At 36.0% G+C, this 14,965-nt stretch overlaps 1 protein-coding gene across 5 annotated transcripts in view; it reads left to right on the forward strand.

Annotated features, from left to right (window-relative positions):
* Positions 1-14,965, forward strand: part of EXOC6B (exocyst complex component 6B) — a 652,710-nt gene that overhangs the window by 331,137 nt on the left and 306,608 nt on the right. For all 5 annotated transcript variants that reach the window (XM_515544.9, XM_054678524.2, XM_054678525.2 and 2 more), the window contains 2 exons: positions 2,829-2,940; positions 14,519-14,653. In XM_515544.9, the coding sequence (XP_515544.3) occupies positions 2,829-2,940; positions 14,519-14,653 (247 nt within the window). The remainder of the gene's footprint in view (positions 1-2,828; positions 2,941-14,518; positions 14,654-14,965) is intronic.

The following is a 14,965-nucleotide window of genomic DNA, read 5'->3' on the forward strand; positions in this document are numbered from 1 at the left end:
TAACTTTTGCATAATTTTGAAAATTTATATTATCTATCTTATTCTTTATAGATTTGCATTTCAACACTTATTAATGACAGTTTACTAGAAAATGGTAGGCTGGATGCAGTGGCTCATTTTTGTAATCCTAGCACTTTGGGAGGCTGAGGCGGGAGGATTGCTTGAATCCAGGAGTTCAAGACCAGCCTGGGCCACATAGTGGGACCCCCATCTCTAAAGAAAAAAAAAAATAGACAAAAAATACTGATTTTGACATTCTACTTAATGAAATGTTAAGGCCAAAAGGGGAGTATCAGATAAAATCCTTTGGAAACACTATTGCTCTACTTGTATATGTATATTTTCTATACGTGCTAGAGTGTAGGCTCCTTTGTTTCTTTATTCATGTATTGGTTTATTCACCATAGATTTTGGCTAATGTATTATTTGTCAGATGCTGCTTGGTATAGAAATAATTAAGTTGCTGAAAATGTGGTCCCTGTCTTCAAGGAGTACCTAGTCTAATTAAGAAGCTGAACAATTAATAAGTGCTGGAGCAACATACAAGCCAAGCCAAACACAAATGAGGATGTTTGTGTTCCATCCTTTTGTAGGGTGGAAACATTTTATCTTTGTTCAACACAATATCCCCTGTACCCAGCTCGGAAAATTTTTTTAAATGAGTGTATGTATGAAATGAATGGAAAGCATGGTATGCCAGGCTACTCTGAAAATAAACATAGTTGGGGAATAGTTTGAGTCACTTCTTTGTTAACTATTCTTACTAAGAAAATAAATGAAACATGGGGTTTGTACAATTAATTTGTCCTTTTCTCTGAAAATGAAATTGTTTTCATAGAAATGTTCTCTTGAAAATAGATTGTCTTTTGAAGTTACAAACCAAAACTTTTTTACCCTGGGTTTCCATCCCCCACCTGCCTGGCCTCCACTTCATTAATATAAATGACCTTATATCAGATAATTGTCTGTAGGGTATGTTAGGTATATTATTGTAGATAAATCATTACAAGTTGATTGCAAAATTACTTTTTCTATCTTCTTTTGGAAGAAAGGTAATATGGTAAAGGAATAATATTAGTAATGGGATAATGTCAGATGCCTTTTTCTTGCCTGAATATGTTAAGTTTTTGCCTGAAAACTTCCTTTGATACTTTTCACATTTAATATTTAAATAAAATATTTAACTTGGGGATTTTAGAAAAAGCTAGATGCCTTTTACTCTTCATTTGGCATTTATCTTATATCCTGGAATATGTTTACCTTATAACCTGGAGTGACAGAGATTGCTTTGTCAGTCATATCTGTTTTGGAGGCTAACATGGAACATGAGACAATTTGCATAAAAACCATTATTTCTTTTACATGCAGGCTCTCAAAACAAGAGAAACCGCTGCATTCAGATTTTAATGCAGCTTTAAGAATAATTATTCTCTTAGTTTTCTCTTTTACACTAGACAGAAGAGGCCAAAAAGCATTATACATATTGACAAAATTTGTAACTGCATGAATTCTGAATACGTAAAACTTTCTTTTTGAAAGAAAGATTTTTTTTAAAATAGCAAACACATGGCATTTCTATGGTAAAATACTCTTCTAGCATTCATACTCATCTTAAAAAAATAGAATATATACACACCCACATACATACGCGAGAGATCCTGTTTCACATTATATTAATAAAATTAAATGCTTTTAAAGAATTCAGGCGATAAAGAACGGCACAAAGAGGGACAATGTAAATGACCCAAAACTCTACCACATAGTAATAACACTTCTGATATGGTTTTTTTTTTCTTTTAATCTTGCTTGCATGTGAATACGTGCACAAACACAGCATTTTTTTTAAAGCAAATTACTACGAAATACTTCTGTTTCTGTCTACAGTATAGAAGACTGGAAAGAATATTGCTTCCTATGTAAAAATGCAGGGGGGGAAGAAAAACAGAGAAGCTACAAAATTAAAACTTTTTTGGAACTCATCAGAGAGGCGAAGTCAGCAGGAAACTAAGTAGTCTGAAAACCATGATGGGACTGGTCCCTCTAAGGGGACAGACTCCTGCACCTGTGGCAGAATAGGAACGGTGTAACTACCGTTCATGTGAGAAAGACAAAATCAACTAAAGTCTTAATGTATTGTTAACAGTGTACTGTGAGCTAGCATGACAATATAGAACCCAGAAGAAAAGGTGAAAGAAATAGAACAAAGTGCCCAAGATCTGTAGGGCATTTTCAAATGGTAGATTAAAGTAGAAGACTGAGATAACTGGGAAGAAGAATTACTTTAAAATAAAGTGGCTGAGAGTATTCAAAAAAATAATGAAAGGCATCAAACAAGAAATTCAAGATTTTGAGAACCCTAATTCAGATAAATAATAGCAACAACAAGAAACAAACAAAAATATTTAAAGACATCATATTCAAACTGGTGAAAATGAAAGGTAAAGAGAATATTTAGAAGGCATTCCCAAAAATAAAAATTACATGATAGTATAATGATAAGAATTATAATAGACTTCTTTTCTGAAACTATGCAAGCCAGAGAAAATGGAGTGACATCCTTAAAGTACTCAAAGAAATAAAGAAAAAAAAAACAGCCAGAATTCTATAGACAGAAAAACAATTTTCAAAAATGAAGGCAAACTATTTTTTTTTCAGCCAACAAAAGCTAGGAGAGTTTATTATAGTACTTTTTCTGACTTACAATAAGTATTATTTGCTGCTGCTATTATTATTTTATTATTATTACCACGAATACCACTGGCACCCTGTTTGTTTGCCGGAATAATTCTGCTACCTGCTATGACTGACTCTTAAGGCTTCTTTTTCAGCTCAACTGAAGTTGATGACATGATTCGTAAATCAACAAACCTGTTGCTAACCAGGACTCTGAGCAACTCTCTGCAGAATGTCATTAAAAGGAAGAATATTGGGCTTACTGAGGTAAACCTGCTCCTAATGAAGGCAGCCGAGCCAGTATGTGAACAGATGTCCTAAGCTCTGGGCCTTATGTCTGAATTCGTTAAAACTTTCTACATGCTCTTCCTGATAGGCTTCTAATGGTGAAAGTGCAAAATGAAATCTCTTGTTCTTTTCTTTGGTCACCTTTGAAAAATTTATTTATTTTTTTTCTAAAAAAGTCATTTTTCTCTTTGTTTTCACTAGCTTAACTGGTTTTCCTTTCTGAAGTTGTTAGAATACATTTCTGTTACCTGCCATTGATTATATACAAATATTTTTGTTTGTAGAATATATTGAGCATCAGGTTCCAATCAAGTGAATGGCAGTTCATGTACAACGTAGAATATGAAATCACATTTTGCTTGCATCAGTTATTGATACCAAGGATAATGCAATCATAGTTCTTGGTTAGTGTCAGACTCAGCCTTTATTTTTAAGATATCTCATGTGTATGAAAGGTAAATTACTCTTTATCAGCTTGTAATTTGTTTGCAAAAGGACTAGATATTTGGGATCAAGGGAATGTGTAGAAAAGGCAATAGTCACATTTCTGTGGAGGTTTATGGAATCTCATAAAAAGAGGAGGGATATTTTACATATATTGAATGTAGTACCTTGGCAAACGAGATTTGGTCTATTGGTGTGTAGTTCTAAAATTTAGAAAGATGTGAAGTTCTCTCCCTTGGAAACTCAAGATTGCGTAGTAAACTCAATCTGTTTTTCACTGGATGTTATAGTGCCTAAAGTGAGAGGAGTTTAGAAGAATTTTTTTTCATAAGGAAAGGGAAAGGCTGTTTGCCATCTGTTTTACCTATAGAGGTGGTGCAGTTTGGAAGTCTGTTACTCTAGGAAAAAATTGACATTTAAAATGTACACTGTCAAGGATTATGGTGAAGCGCAGCAAAAGGTTAACGATACTGACCTATAGGTAAAGACAGCTGGAAGCCAGGTGGGCATTTACTTCTGATTTTGGAGTTATTTTCTCTTTCTCTGAATTAAGATAAAAAAAATAATAAGATGGGACATTGGAAGTGATTGAGTTCTACTTATAGCAAACTTTTCTTTCAATTGAAAATTACCTTAGACTTTATTTGAGATAATCCCCTCATTTTACAGAGCTTCCTTTCTATTGCCTAGTACAGAAATATTAGGCATTTGCCTTTATGTATCTGAAAAATAGCTAACCTCCTTTATAATCAAGAAGGTTACAGAAAAGGAAGGTTGGAGTGAAAATTAGGAAGTCCTCCTGCTTTTGTTAGATTATAGTGTTTTCTTTTTCTGGATGGGAAGTTTATTATTTATTTTGTGAACTATCTCTTCATTATAACTCTTCATGTAACTGTTTTTATGTCATTTAATTTAGCAGTCTCAACAATTTTATAACAAGTAGCATAGCAAGAACATGGTCTGATAGAAATAGCTTTGGCCTCAGAAGAATCTTGGGTTCAGTTCTGGCTGAGCCATTGGTTTACTGTGACATTTTAAGAGAAAGGCGTAACTTCTCAGCTTGGGTTTCAGGAAACACTGTACGGGTCAGGTAATAATAGGAAGAACAAGTACGAAGTTATCAAGGAAGAACCGTGTAATTTTGGCACCATTTCATTGAATACTAAATGTTATTCCTTAGTCATTGGGTGTTTTTAGGGAACTATACTTTCAGTATCTTTGCATATGAATGAAGAAACATGCATACGCTTTTGTTTGTTTTGGCTATTATGGTGGTGTGTACATGTATAGACACATACACATAAAGTGATTTTTTTTATTACTAACGAGACACACTTTGAATAATTATACTACCTACCTTTGGAAAGAGAAGACACATCCTTTATGAGTAACTAAAGTGAGTTCACATCTGGAATCATCATCATAATAGGTAACATTTGTGGAGCAGTTTATATTCTTCAAAGCTCACTCACAAATTTGATTTCAGTTAGTACAGTAACATTTGAAGCAGGCTGGGCATGTGTTATTATTCCCATTTTATAGACAGCCTAATTAAAGTCCAGGGAGATTGCTCGAGGTCATACAGCTAGCAAACATGGTAGAAATGAGACATAAATCTAGGTTTTTTTCTCCAAACCTATCCACTTCTACTGTATTGTACTGCCTTCCATATTGATTTAATTATTTCATCCTAACAAAAATTGAGATTTTTACAGGAGGTCCATAGTAACATGGATATTGTTTTAGTTAGAGATAATAGAATTATGATAAGCCCACAAAATTTACAGATTCCTATTTCAGCATGTCAGATAATTCTCTTAGGAATTGGAAGTTCCTATAGACAAATGTCTCTCTGCCTGCCCTTCTTGTTTTGGGGTTACACAGTGTTTGCTCTGTTTTGGGGTTACACAGTGTTTACTCTGTTTTGGGGTTACACAGTCTCTTCTTTTTCTATGCATATGCTCTATCTTTTTTCCTCATGGCTTCTTTGTTTCTCCATGTTGAGCCAATTCAAAATTACATTTCAGTTTTAGCACCACTAGAACATGAATGCCTTTCTTTTTCAAACTTTATGTGACTATTCATTATTTTTTTAGCGAGAATGGCTATTTTCTTAGGGCTGCTTCATAAGGTCTATGAAAAGTGTAATTGAGTATTGGTTAAGACTGTATGTTCTAATATATGCTGCCTGGGTTCCAATTCTGGCCCTCCTCGTAATAGCTGTGCCCTTGGGCAAATTACTTTGCTTTCTATGTAAAATGGGGATAATGGTAGCATGTATTTCACAGGAATGTTGTGAAGCATGTAAAGTACTTAGTGTGCCTGGTATATAGCAAATACTCAATGCATATTACCTGTTATTATTAAGAGGTCTAAGCAGTCAAGCACTGATTAATACTAGTGTAGAAATGGAGTTTTTAATTAAGAGAAGTAAAAAAAATTAGAACAAGAGGTTCTATTAAGATAATTTGTTTATTACCTTTACAATTTTTAAAATATATACTCTCTATTAGGCACTGATTCCATGCCCTTAAGATAAATCAGTGAACAATAACAACAACAATAGAGATCCTTGCTTACATTCTACCAGAGAAAAACAGATAATAAATAATAAACAAAATAATTAAGTCAATTTTGTAGTATGGTTAAAGGTAGTGAATGCTATGGAGAGAAGAAAAAGCACCTGGGTTAAGGAAATCAGGATTCTAGTAGATGTTCTAGGTTGGTTTTATTTTTATAGCAGCACCTCGAGGGTAAGTTATTATTGCAGGAGACATTTCAGGTAGAGATTAGAGCCAGAGCAAAGGCCTGAAGGTAGGAAAGTTCTTGGCAAGTTGAGGGAAAAATCAGGAGGCTAGGGTAGCTGGAGTGGAGTGAGCAAGGGGAAGAGAAGCAACTGGTTAGTTTAGAGAGGTATCAAGCATTCACGGTAGGCCGTCGTAAAGCCTTTTGCTTTTATTTTGCCTGAAATGGGGAGCTATTGTAGGATTTTGTTTAATGACTTGATCTGACTTATATTTTGAGAGGATCACATTGACCATGGTAGTGAGAATATACTGTAGGATGGAAACAAGGGGACTAGTTAGGGAATTCTGGCAGAAATCCAGTGAGACTGGGTGGTAGCTATGGACAGTGATAAGATTTTAAGCGTAGAGCCAGCATGCTTTCCTGATGATTGGATATAAAGGAAGAGAAAAAGTGAAGAGTTGAAAGTAACTAACTCCAGGATTTTTTGACTTGAGCAACGAGGAGGCTGTATATACCATGAACTAAGATAGGAAAAATTTTAGGCAGAGCTAAATTTGCTGTGAGAGAACATTGGGAATTTGATTTTAGACATATTAAATTTATAGTGTTTATTAGACATATAGGTTGAGATGTTGAGTAAGCAGTTGTGTATATGAATTTGCAGATTGGAAGTGAGGTTTGGCCAGGGGATAAAAATTGGGGAGAATATAAATATTTATATTCATGCCACTGGATACTATCACTGAGGGAATGAATAAAGATGGAGAAGAAAAGAGGATGAAAATTGAACTTTTGGGTACTCTGATATTAAGATATCAGGAGAAAAGAGGAACCATGAAAGGAGATTGGGAAGGAGCCACCAGGGAAGTAGGAAAAAGCAAAACAAAAAAAACAGGAGTGTGCATAAAGTATATAAAGAATGAGAGAGTGATGAATTATGACAAATACTGCTGAATTGATAAAAAGAAGGTGAAGAATTACCATTGGATTTAGCAATTTGGAATAAGTTGGTGACCTTGGTAAGAGCGCTTTTAATAAAATGGTGGAAGGAAACTCCTGATTGAGTAGGTTTTAAAGAGAATGGCTCCTGCAGAGAGGAATTTCAAATAACTAATATAGATACTATTGCCACTACAAGGTGATTGTGAAGTGTGCTTAGTGACTTGTTTCCAAAAAGTATAGGGTAGAATGAGGAAAAAAGTAACCTTACAGTGAAGAAAACTGGCAGACGCTGCCTTGCTCAAGTGTTCCAGGTTAACATCATCAGTGATGTTATGTTGATAGTATGTACCTTTCATATGATTTGATGAGAGGGCACTTTGCCTCTGTGTTCTCCCTCCCTAAACCCATGAGCCCAGTCTAAGATGGGAAAACATTAAACAAACAAAAATTGAAAGACATGCTATAACATACTTGACCAGTACTCCTTAAAACTGTCAGTGTAGGATTGGGCACAGTGGCTCACGCCTGTGATCCCAACACTTTGGGAGGCTGAGGCGGGTGAATCACGAGGTCAGGAGTTCGAGACCATCCTGGCCAACATGGTGAAACCCCGTCTCTACTAAAAATGTAAAAATTAGCTGGGCGTGGTGGCACGTGCCTGTGATCCTAGCTACTCGGGAGGCTGAGCCGGGAGAATCGCTTGAACTAGGGAGTTGGAGGTTGCAGTGAGCCGAGATTGTGCCACTGCACTGCAGCCTGGTGGCAGAGCGAGACTCCATCTCAAAAACAAAAACAAAAACAAAACAAAACAAAAAACTGTCAGTGTAATCAAAAAGAAGGAAAATCTGATAAACTGTCACAGACCAGAGACTAAGAAGACGTGACAACTAAATGTAATGTGGTATCTCAGATGGAATCCAGAAACAGATAAAGAACGTTAAGGAAAAACTAGTGACATCTGAATAAAGTATGGCGTTCAATTAGTAGTAATGCGTTTATGTTGGTTCCATAGTTGTGGCAAATGTACCATAGTAATGTAAGATGTTAACAGTAAGGGAAGCTGGGTGAGGAGTATATGGGAACTCTGCAACTTTTTTGTAAATATAAATACAAAACTGTCCTAAAATAAAGAGTTTATGTAAATAAAAAAATTAAAGAATGGGAAAAGAGGAATTAGAGACAGCAAATATAAGACAGCTCTTTCAGGAAATTTTGTTACCAAAGGAAACAAAGAAATGGGGTGATAGCTAGCAGGGGAAGTCAGTTAAGACAGGTTTTTTTTTTTGTTTTATTTTTTAATGGGACAGATAACAGTCTGTTATTTATTGTGGGAATGATACAGTATAGAGCAGAAAAATGGGTGATGTAGGAGAAAGGGAGAAATCTCTGATGCAATGTCCTTAAGTAAGAGAGTTTAAGATAGAATACACAGTTAAAGGGATTGGCATTAGATAGTGTCAAGTTCACCTCTGGTAACAGGTAAGAATCAGAGTGTGTGAATGCAAATGGTAGTGGTTGGGTAAGTATTATGGTAGCAGGCTCCCAAATGCTCAGTTTTCCCAGCAAATGCAGGGTCTTCAGCTAAACCTACAGATGGGAGAGCAAGCATGGGAGTTGAAGGAGAAAGAAGGTGTGTTGAAGTCCTCTAGGAGTGTGTAAAAAAAATTGATTTGTGCCAGATGATGTGATTATTTGGTAGCATCAAGTGCCCACTCTTGACTAGTGTACATGAATTAAAGTGAAACTAGCTAACATGATTGTACATTTTCTTTTTCTTTTTCTTTTTTCTTTTTTTTTTTTTAAGATGGAGTCTCATTCTGTCTCTCAGGCTGGAGTGCAGTGGCCTGATCTCGGTTCAGTGCAACCTCCACATCCCAGGTTCAAGCAATTTTTCTACCTCAGCCTCCCGAGTAGCTGGGATTACAGGCATGTGCCACCACACCCAGCTAATTTTTGTATTTTAGTAGAGACAATGTTTCAACATATTGGCCAGGCTGGTCTCCAACTCCTGACCTCAGGTGATCCACCTGCCTCAGCCTCCCAAAGTGCTGGGATTACAGGCATGAGCCACTGCGCTCAGCCATGATTGTGTATTTTCTTAAATCATATTTAGCTGGAAGCTGCAATATATCAGTTCATATCAATACTAGTTCTAAAGAATTGGTTATATTTTCATCTGATACTTTATAATTTACAGTAGTATTTATGTTTAATTATTTATAATATGTAGAAAGAAGTTCAGAGTTCCTTCTGGTGAAACCACATTGGGTATTTGTATTTTTATGATCACAGGGCACTACTGTGATGTAGTGCACTACACATACCTAATATGGTAGTAGAGACCTGAAGAAATGACTAGTGCTTTGCATTTATTCTTAGCTTTTAGTATAATTTAGATTGATGACCATATGATTCTCTCCTCTCATTTTCCACATTCCATTTATCTCCCCTCTCTCTTGTTAACAGAAGTGATATTGCTCACATTGTTAAAATGTTTTATACTTAAGTCTAGTCAAATATACTTCGTACTTTATCTTGGAATTCGTAACCAGGAGTTTCATGTATTTTAGTATTTTAGGTATTTTAATCATGGAGATGGTATAAAATGAGTGGTTGACACAGTTTTTTGTACCTTGACTGGGGTGAAATGGAGATCAAATCCCTTGAAGTCTATGTGATAGCTCATTTTTGTGAATGAGAACCAATGCTACTATTTCGTTTTTTTGTTTTGCAAATTTAACAGTTGAGAGGCATTGGTGGCATGAAGAAGAGTGTGACTTCTCATTTTCTTCCTTTGGATTAGTCCTGTTGAAGGTTTATTGTACTGAATTGTCTGTTTTGGGAAACATGCTAAAAGCAGTTTTAATATATGCAGATGTGTATACTCCAGAATTAATTTATAGTTGGGAATGGAAACCTCTTCTTGGAATTTAGGGCTAGTTTTGAACTATGGAAGATGATGAAGATATTTTCTGGGGTTTGTCAAGAATAGAATGTCATCATGGTTCAGGTTCCACTGGGGTGTTTTGAGCAGGCTTGGAGGAGAAATGACCTCCACAAGAAATAGGAACGCTTTTACACCGTTGCTGGGAATGTAAATTAGTTCACCCATTGTGGAAGACAGTATGGCAATTCCTGAAGGATCTAGAACCAAGAAACAACATTTGACCCAGCAATCCCATTGCTGGGTATATACCCAAAGGAATATAAATCATTCTACTATAAAGACACATGCATTCTACTATAAAGACACATGCACACATATGTTTATTGCAGCACTATTTACAGTAGCAAAGTCACCAACCCAAATGCCCATCAATGATAGACTAGATAAAGAAAATGTGGTACATATACATCATGGAATACTATGCAGCCATAAAAAGGAATGAGATCATGTCTTTTGCAGGGACATGGATGAAGCTGGAAGCCATCATCCTCAGCAAACTAACACACGAACAGAAAACCAAGCACTGCATGTTCTCACTCATAAGTGGGAGTTGAACAATGAGAACACATGGACGCAGGGAAGGGAACAACACATACCAGGGCCTGTTGTGGGGTTGGGGATGAGGGGAGGGAATTTTTTTTTTTTTTTTTTTTTGTGACGGAGTCTCGCTCTGTCGCCCAGGCTGGAGTGCAGTGGCGTGATCTCGGCTCACTGCAAGCTCCGCCTCCTGGGTTCACGACATTCTCCTGCCTCAGCCTCCCGAGTAGCTGGGACTACAGGCGCCCTCCACCATGCCCACCTGATTTTTTTTGTTTGTTTGTTTGTATTTTTAGTAGAGACAGGGTTTCACCGTGTTAGCCAGGATGGTCTCGATCTCCTGACCTCGTGATCCACCCATCTCGGCCTCCCAAAGTGCTGGGATTACAGGCGTGAGCCACTGCGCCCAGCTGAGGGGACGGATCTTTAAGAGGACGGGTCAATAGGTGCAGCAAACCACCATGACATACATACACCTATGTAACAAACCTGCACGTTCTGCACATGTATACTGGAACTTAATGTAAAATTGAAAAAAAAAAAAAGAAATTACCTCCAAGGTGTGCTATGTACCTTTCTTGTTAGATTTTCTCCGATACAAGGAAGGAGAGACAGAAAAATTTTCCAATTCTTAATGGTTTTTCACTTAAGTGACTTGTGTCATTTACTTGTGAGAGATAGTCGTTTGATTTATAATGTTCTTTTTTGACAATTCTCATAGAACTTTATGTAAGAGATAATCAATATTTGATCTATTATTAGTTTTATGTCCTTGAAATAATGTTTAGGACAGTTTGGATTACTGCAGTGTTATATATTGTAAGAGACTGGGAAGTAGTCGTTAAAAATATCATCAAGGGAGCTCAAACTCTGAGGGAAGTTATCTGAAATTGCTTCATTTTATCTTTCAATTTGAAATTATGCCCAAAGCCTCTGGTTTTACATTAGTAAATGCCCTTGTAAGGATTTTGGTAGCTGTCATTCAGGAGTAGTTATCACTTAGTCCTCGTTAACAGACAATATTCTCTCTGAAAATGACATGGTATCTACTGTAATCCTAGAGTGTCTCAATAGTCTATTCTATGCTCAGCAATGAAACATTTCAAAAAGTGACTGACAGCCAATTGATGTAATTCACAGTGATCTTTTGTGTTGACAGATCTTTAAAAAGTCATGGGAAATTACTAGTGTACCCAGTGAAGCCACCTCCCTTTTTTTTCTTTAACTGCCAATATCATGTAAAACAGGATAATTTTCTCTTTGACTGCCACTGTTTTTTATTTCGATAACATGACATGATTCCTCCTTATTATTAGGATTTCTTTTGATTGGCAGAATGTGTTTCCATAGGTAATACTGATTTTAAAATAGAAATTTTTCAGTTCTCAGATTAACTCTCTTAATTTTCTGACTTCCACATCAAGACAACCTTTCCAGTAGCCACCTTCCCACTCAGGAAGACGAATGATTTAATTCACACAATTTAAATATTTTTAAATGATTTTAGTCCTCCTCTGAAGGAGAAAATGATGAAAGCAAGAGGGTGATGAATTGCTTATTTTGGTGGATATTTTTTCCTAGAGCACTCCAAAGTTAAAAGGTTGTTTGTTTTGGTAATTTTATAGGACGTAGTAGTCTTGTGTTCAAAACTCAAAATTTCTGAGTTAAAACTATGGAATGAATGGAAAGGAGAGCTGATGTATATGAACTTGTCTGATGAGTTATGGGGGAAAATATAGAGATCTAGTCCCAGTGTTGCCCTAACTTTTCATCTAAGAGAATTTATTCGAATTGTATCTCTGTGTTTTTGCCCTTTGTTATTGTGTTTCCAAGTAGTTATTTTCCTAAGATTGTCAGGATGATCCTTAGTGGAGTAGAAGGTACTCTTTTTCTTAGTTGAAACCAGTACTAAAACATTGTCTTTATGAGTTGACATGTATTTTTTGAGAATGAAGTGTGTGCTTTCATCCTGTGCTGGATGATGTAGAAGAAGTGAGAATGTATTTTCTGATTATAGTCCTATTTGTATTTTTGTTTAATATTCTACAGCTTGATATGATTCTTACTGAATTTAAATTCAAACTTTTAAACGTTGTTTTGAAATATCATGGATTGTAAACATGTGTAGTACCACCCTCATCTTTAGTTCCAGTTTCTGCTTTGTGTCATATGCCACCCCCACCCCCCAACCTCTTGGCTCACTGTCTCACTAGACCAAAAGACCTAGATTAATTCATTGCCTTACACACCAAAACTCCCCCCTACCTGCCGCAACCTCACCATCAGACATATTTTTGTGAAAATGCAAAGTAAAGATGTAGAAAAGAAAGACAAAAAAAAAAGGTCCATTCTATTTCCTGTTTGTATTTCTTTTAGACTCTAAGGAATATGAACAGTTTTATGGTTTAATAGTTAAGAAATAAGTAATAGATACCACTTTTTTTCCTCTTCTTTTTACAGACAGTAGAATCAGAGCATATTGGGGTCCAGTTGATTGCAGGCCCAGAATCTTATATTTTAGTCTAATGTACACAATCATGCAGCACTTCAGAGCTGCCATATTATGCTTATGCTAAAAGGCACTGGCAGAGTTATTTAGATGAGTCCATAATTGGAAGGTACAGGACGTAGTATTAGTTTCATTTAGGCTGTGTGATCTAAAGAAAATCACTTCATTTTCATTTCTGTTATAATAAAATGGAAGTTATAATTATGTCCCTTTAACTACTTTTCCAAGTTTTTGGGAAAACAGTGTAGGAAAATGAACCATGAAGTTCTTTAGAATCCTTAATTCTATACAGACAATAATAGTTATTCTTCTTTATCTTCCTCTTCTAGTAATTTATAGAAGACAACTTTTTTTTAAACCAGTACTGTCTTTTTAATGATCTGTTCTATGTAAGAAAAGGGAAATAGTGTTGACAACAGAATATTTAATCCTCACAATAACTCTGTGAAGTAGACATTATTATTGACATTTTACAGATAAAGAAATAGGGTTATAAAAGATAAGAAAATTTCCCAAGATCAGTAAGTAATAATAATAAAGTAAGTCATTAATTCCCTGGTTACTTTCACTTTGATGCCCATGTTCTTTCTTCCACAAACTGATGTAGTTTATTAACATATTGTAATCTCTCCTAACATCTCTGTTCATCATGCCTAATTTTGAAACGTCTTGTTGCCATTTTAATGATTCCTGTTCTTTTGGTGATCATTTATTTGTTTAGTTCATTTGGCAATGTTTTAGTTGGAAGGCATCATGCTAAACCGTAGCACTTTCTGTTCTTAGTCTAATCTTTTTTAAACAGAAGAAAACATACCTTTAGAATACAGTGATAAGTGTTCCCATAATACGGGGGAATACAAAATGTTTTGGAATGCTAGGACGTATTAGTCCATTTTCATACTGCTATAAAGAACTGCCCAAGGCTGGGTAATTTATAAAGGAAAGAGGTTTAATTTACTCACAGTTCAGCATGGCTTGGGAGGCCTCAGGAAACTTATAATCATGGTGGAAGGCAAAGGGGAAGCAAAGAACTTCTTCACAGGGCAGCAAGAAGGAGAAGTGTGAGTGAAGGGGGAAGAGCCCCTTATAAAACCATCAAATCTGTGAGAACTCACTCACTATCACGAGAATAGCATGGGGGAAACTGCCCCCATGATTCAATTACCTCCACCTGGTCTCTCCCTCGATACATGGGATTATGGGGATTACAATTCAAGATGAGATTTGGGTGGGGACACAAAGCCTGACCATATCAAAAACTTCCTAGAAGAGGTAACATGAAAGCCCATGCTTTAACATACCCCTTGCCCGAATGTGGATGGCCTTTTCCATTATGCCTTACATTTGTTTTGTACCGGCAGATTCATATTGAGCCATTCATCCTGGGGTGAGTAGTTAAATGACTTTTACATGTGTTTGTTGTTTTCTAGCTTGTCCAGATTATTATCAATACAACACATTTGGAGAAATCCTGTAAGTACTTGGAAGAATTTATCACCAACATCACTAATGTGCTTCCAGAGACAGTTCACACTACCAAGCTCTATGGCACCACAACTTTTAAGGTGAGAGGGCCCTACAGTACTGTGGAACTGCTTCTGGTGTACACAGTCTGGGACGTTCTACCTAACATGGCCTTGTTTCTGTAAGATGGTTTATAACATGCTCTTGAGAATAAGTGTTTATGATATGTTTGGTTTCCCTTCTCTATTTTCTTTGAAAAAATAAATACCAGTGCGAGTTTTTGGGTGTTTAAACAAAACAAAACAAAATGAAACAACTACAACTGTGTCTCTAAACCCTTCCTTATGTTTTGTACATGTAAATCACTATTTCCTAAGTTGAGCCCCGATCACAGTCAACAGTTCTTAAGTATG

The sequence above is a fragment of the Pan troglodytes genome, chromosome 12 (genome assembly GCF_028858775.2).
Source record: "Pan troglodytes isolate AG18354 chromosome 12, NHGRI_mPanTro3-v2.0_pri, whole genome shotgun sequence".
Lineage (NCBI taxonomy): Eukaryota > Metazoa > Chordata > Mammalia > Primates > Hominidae > Pan > Pan troglodytes.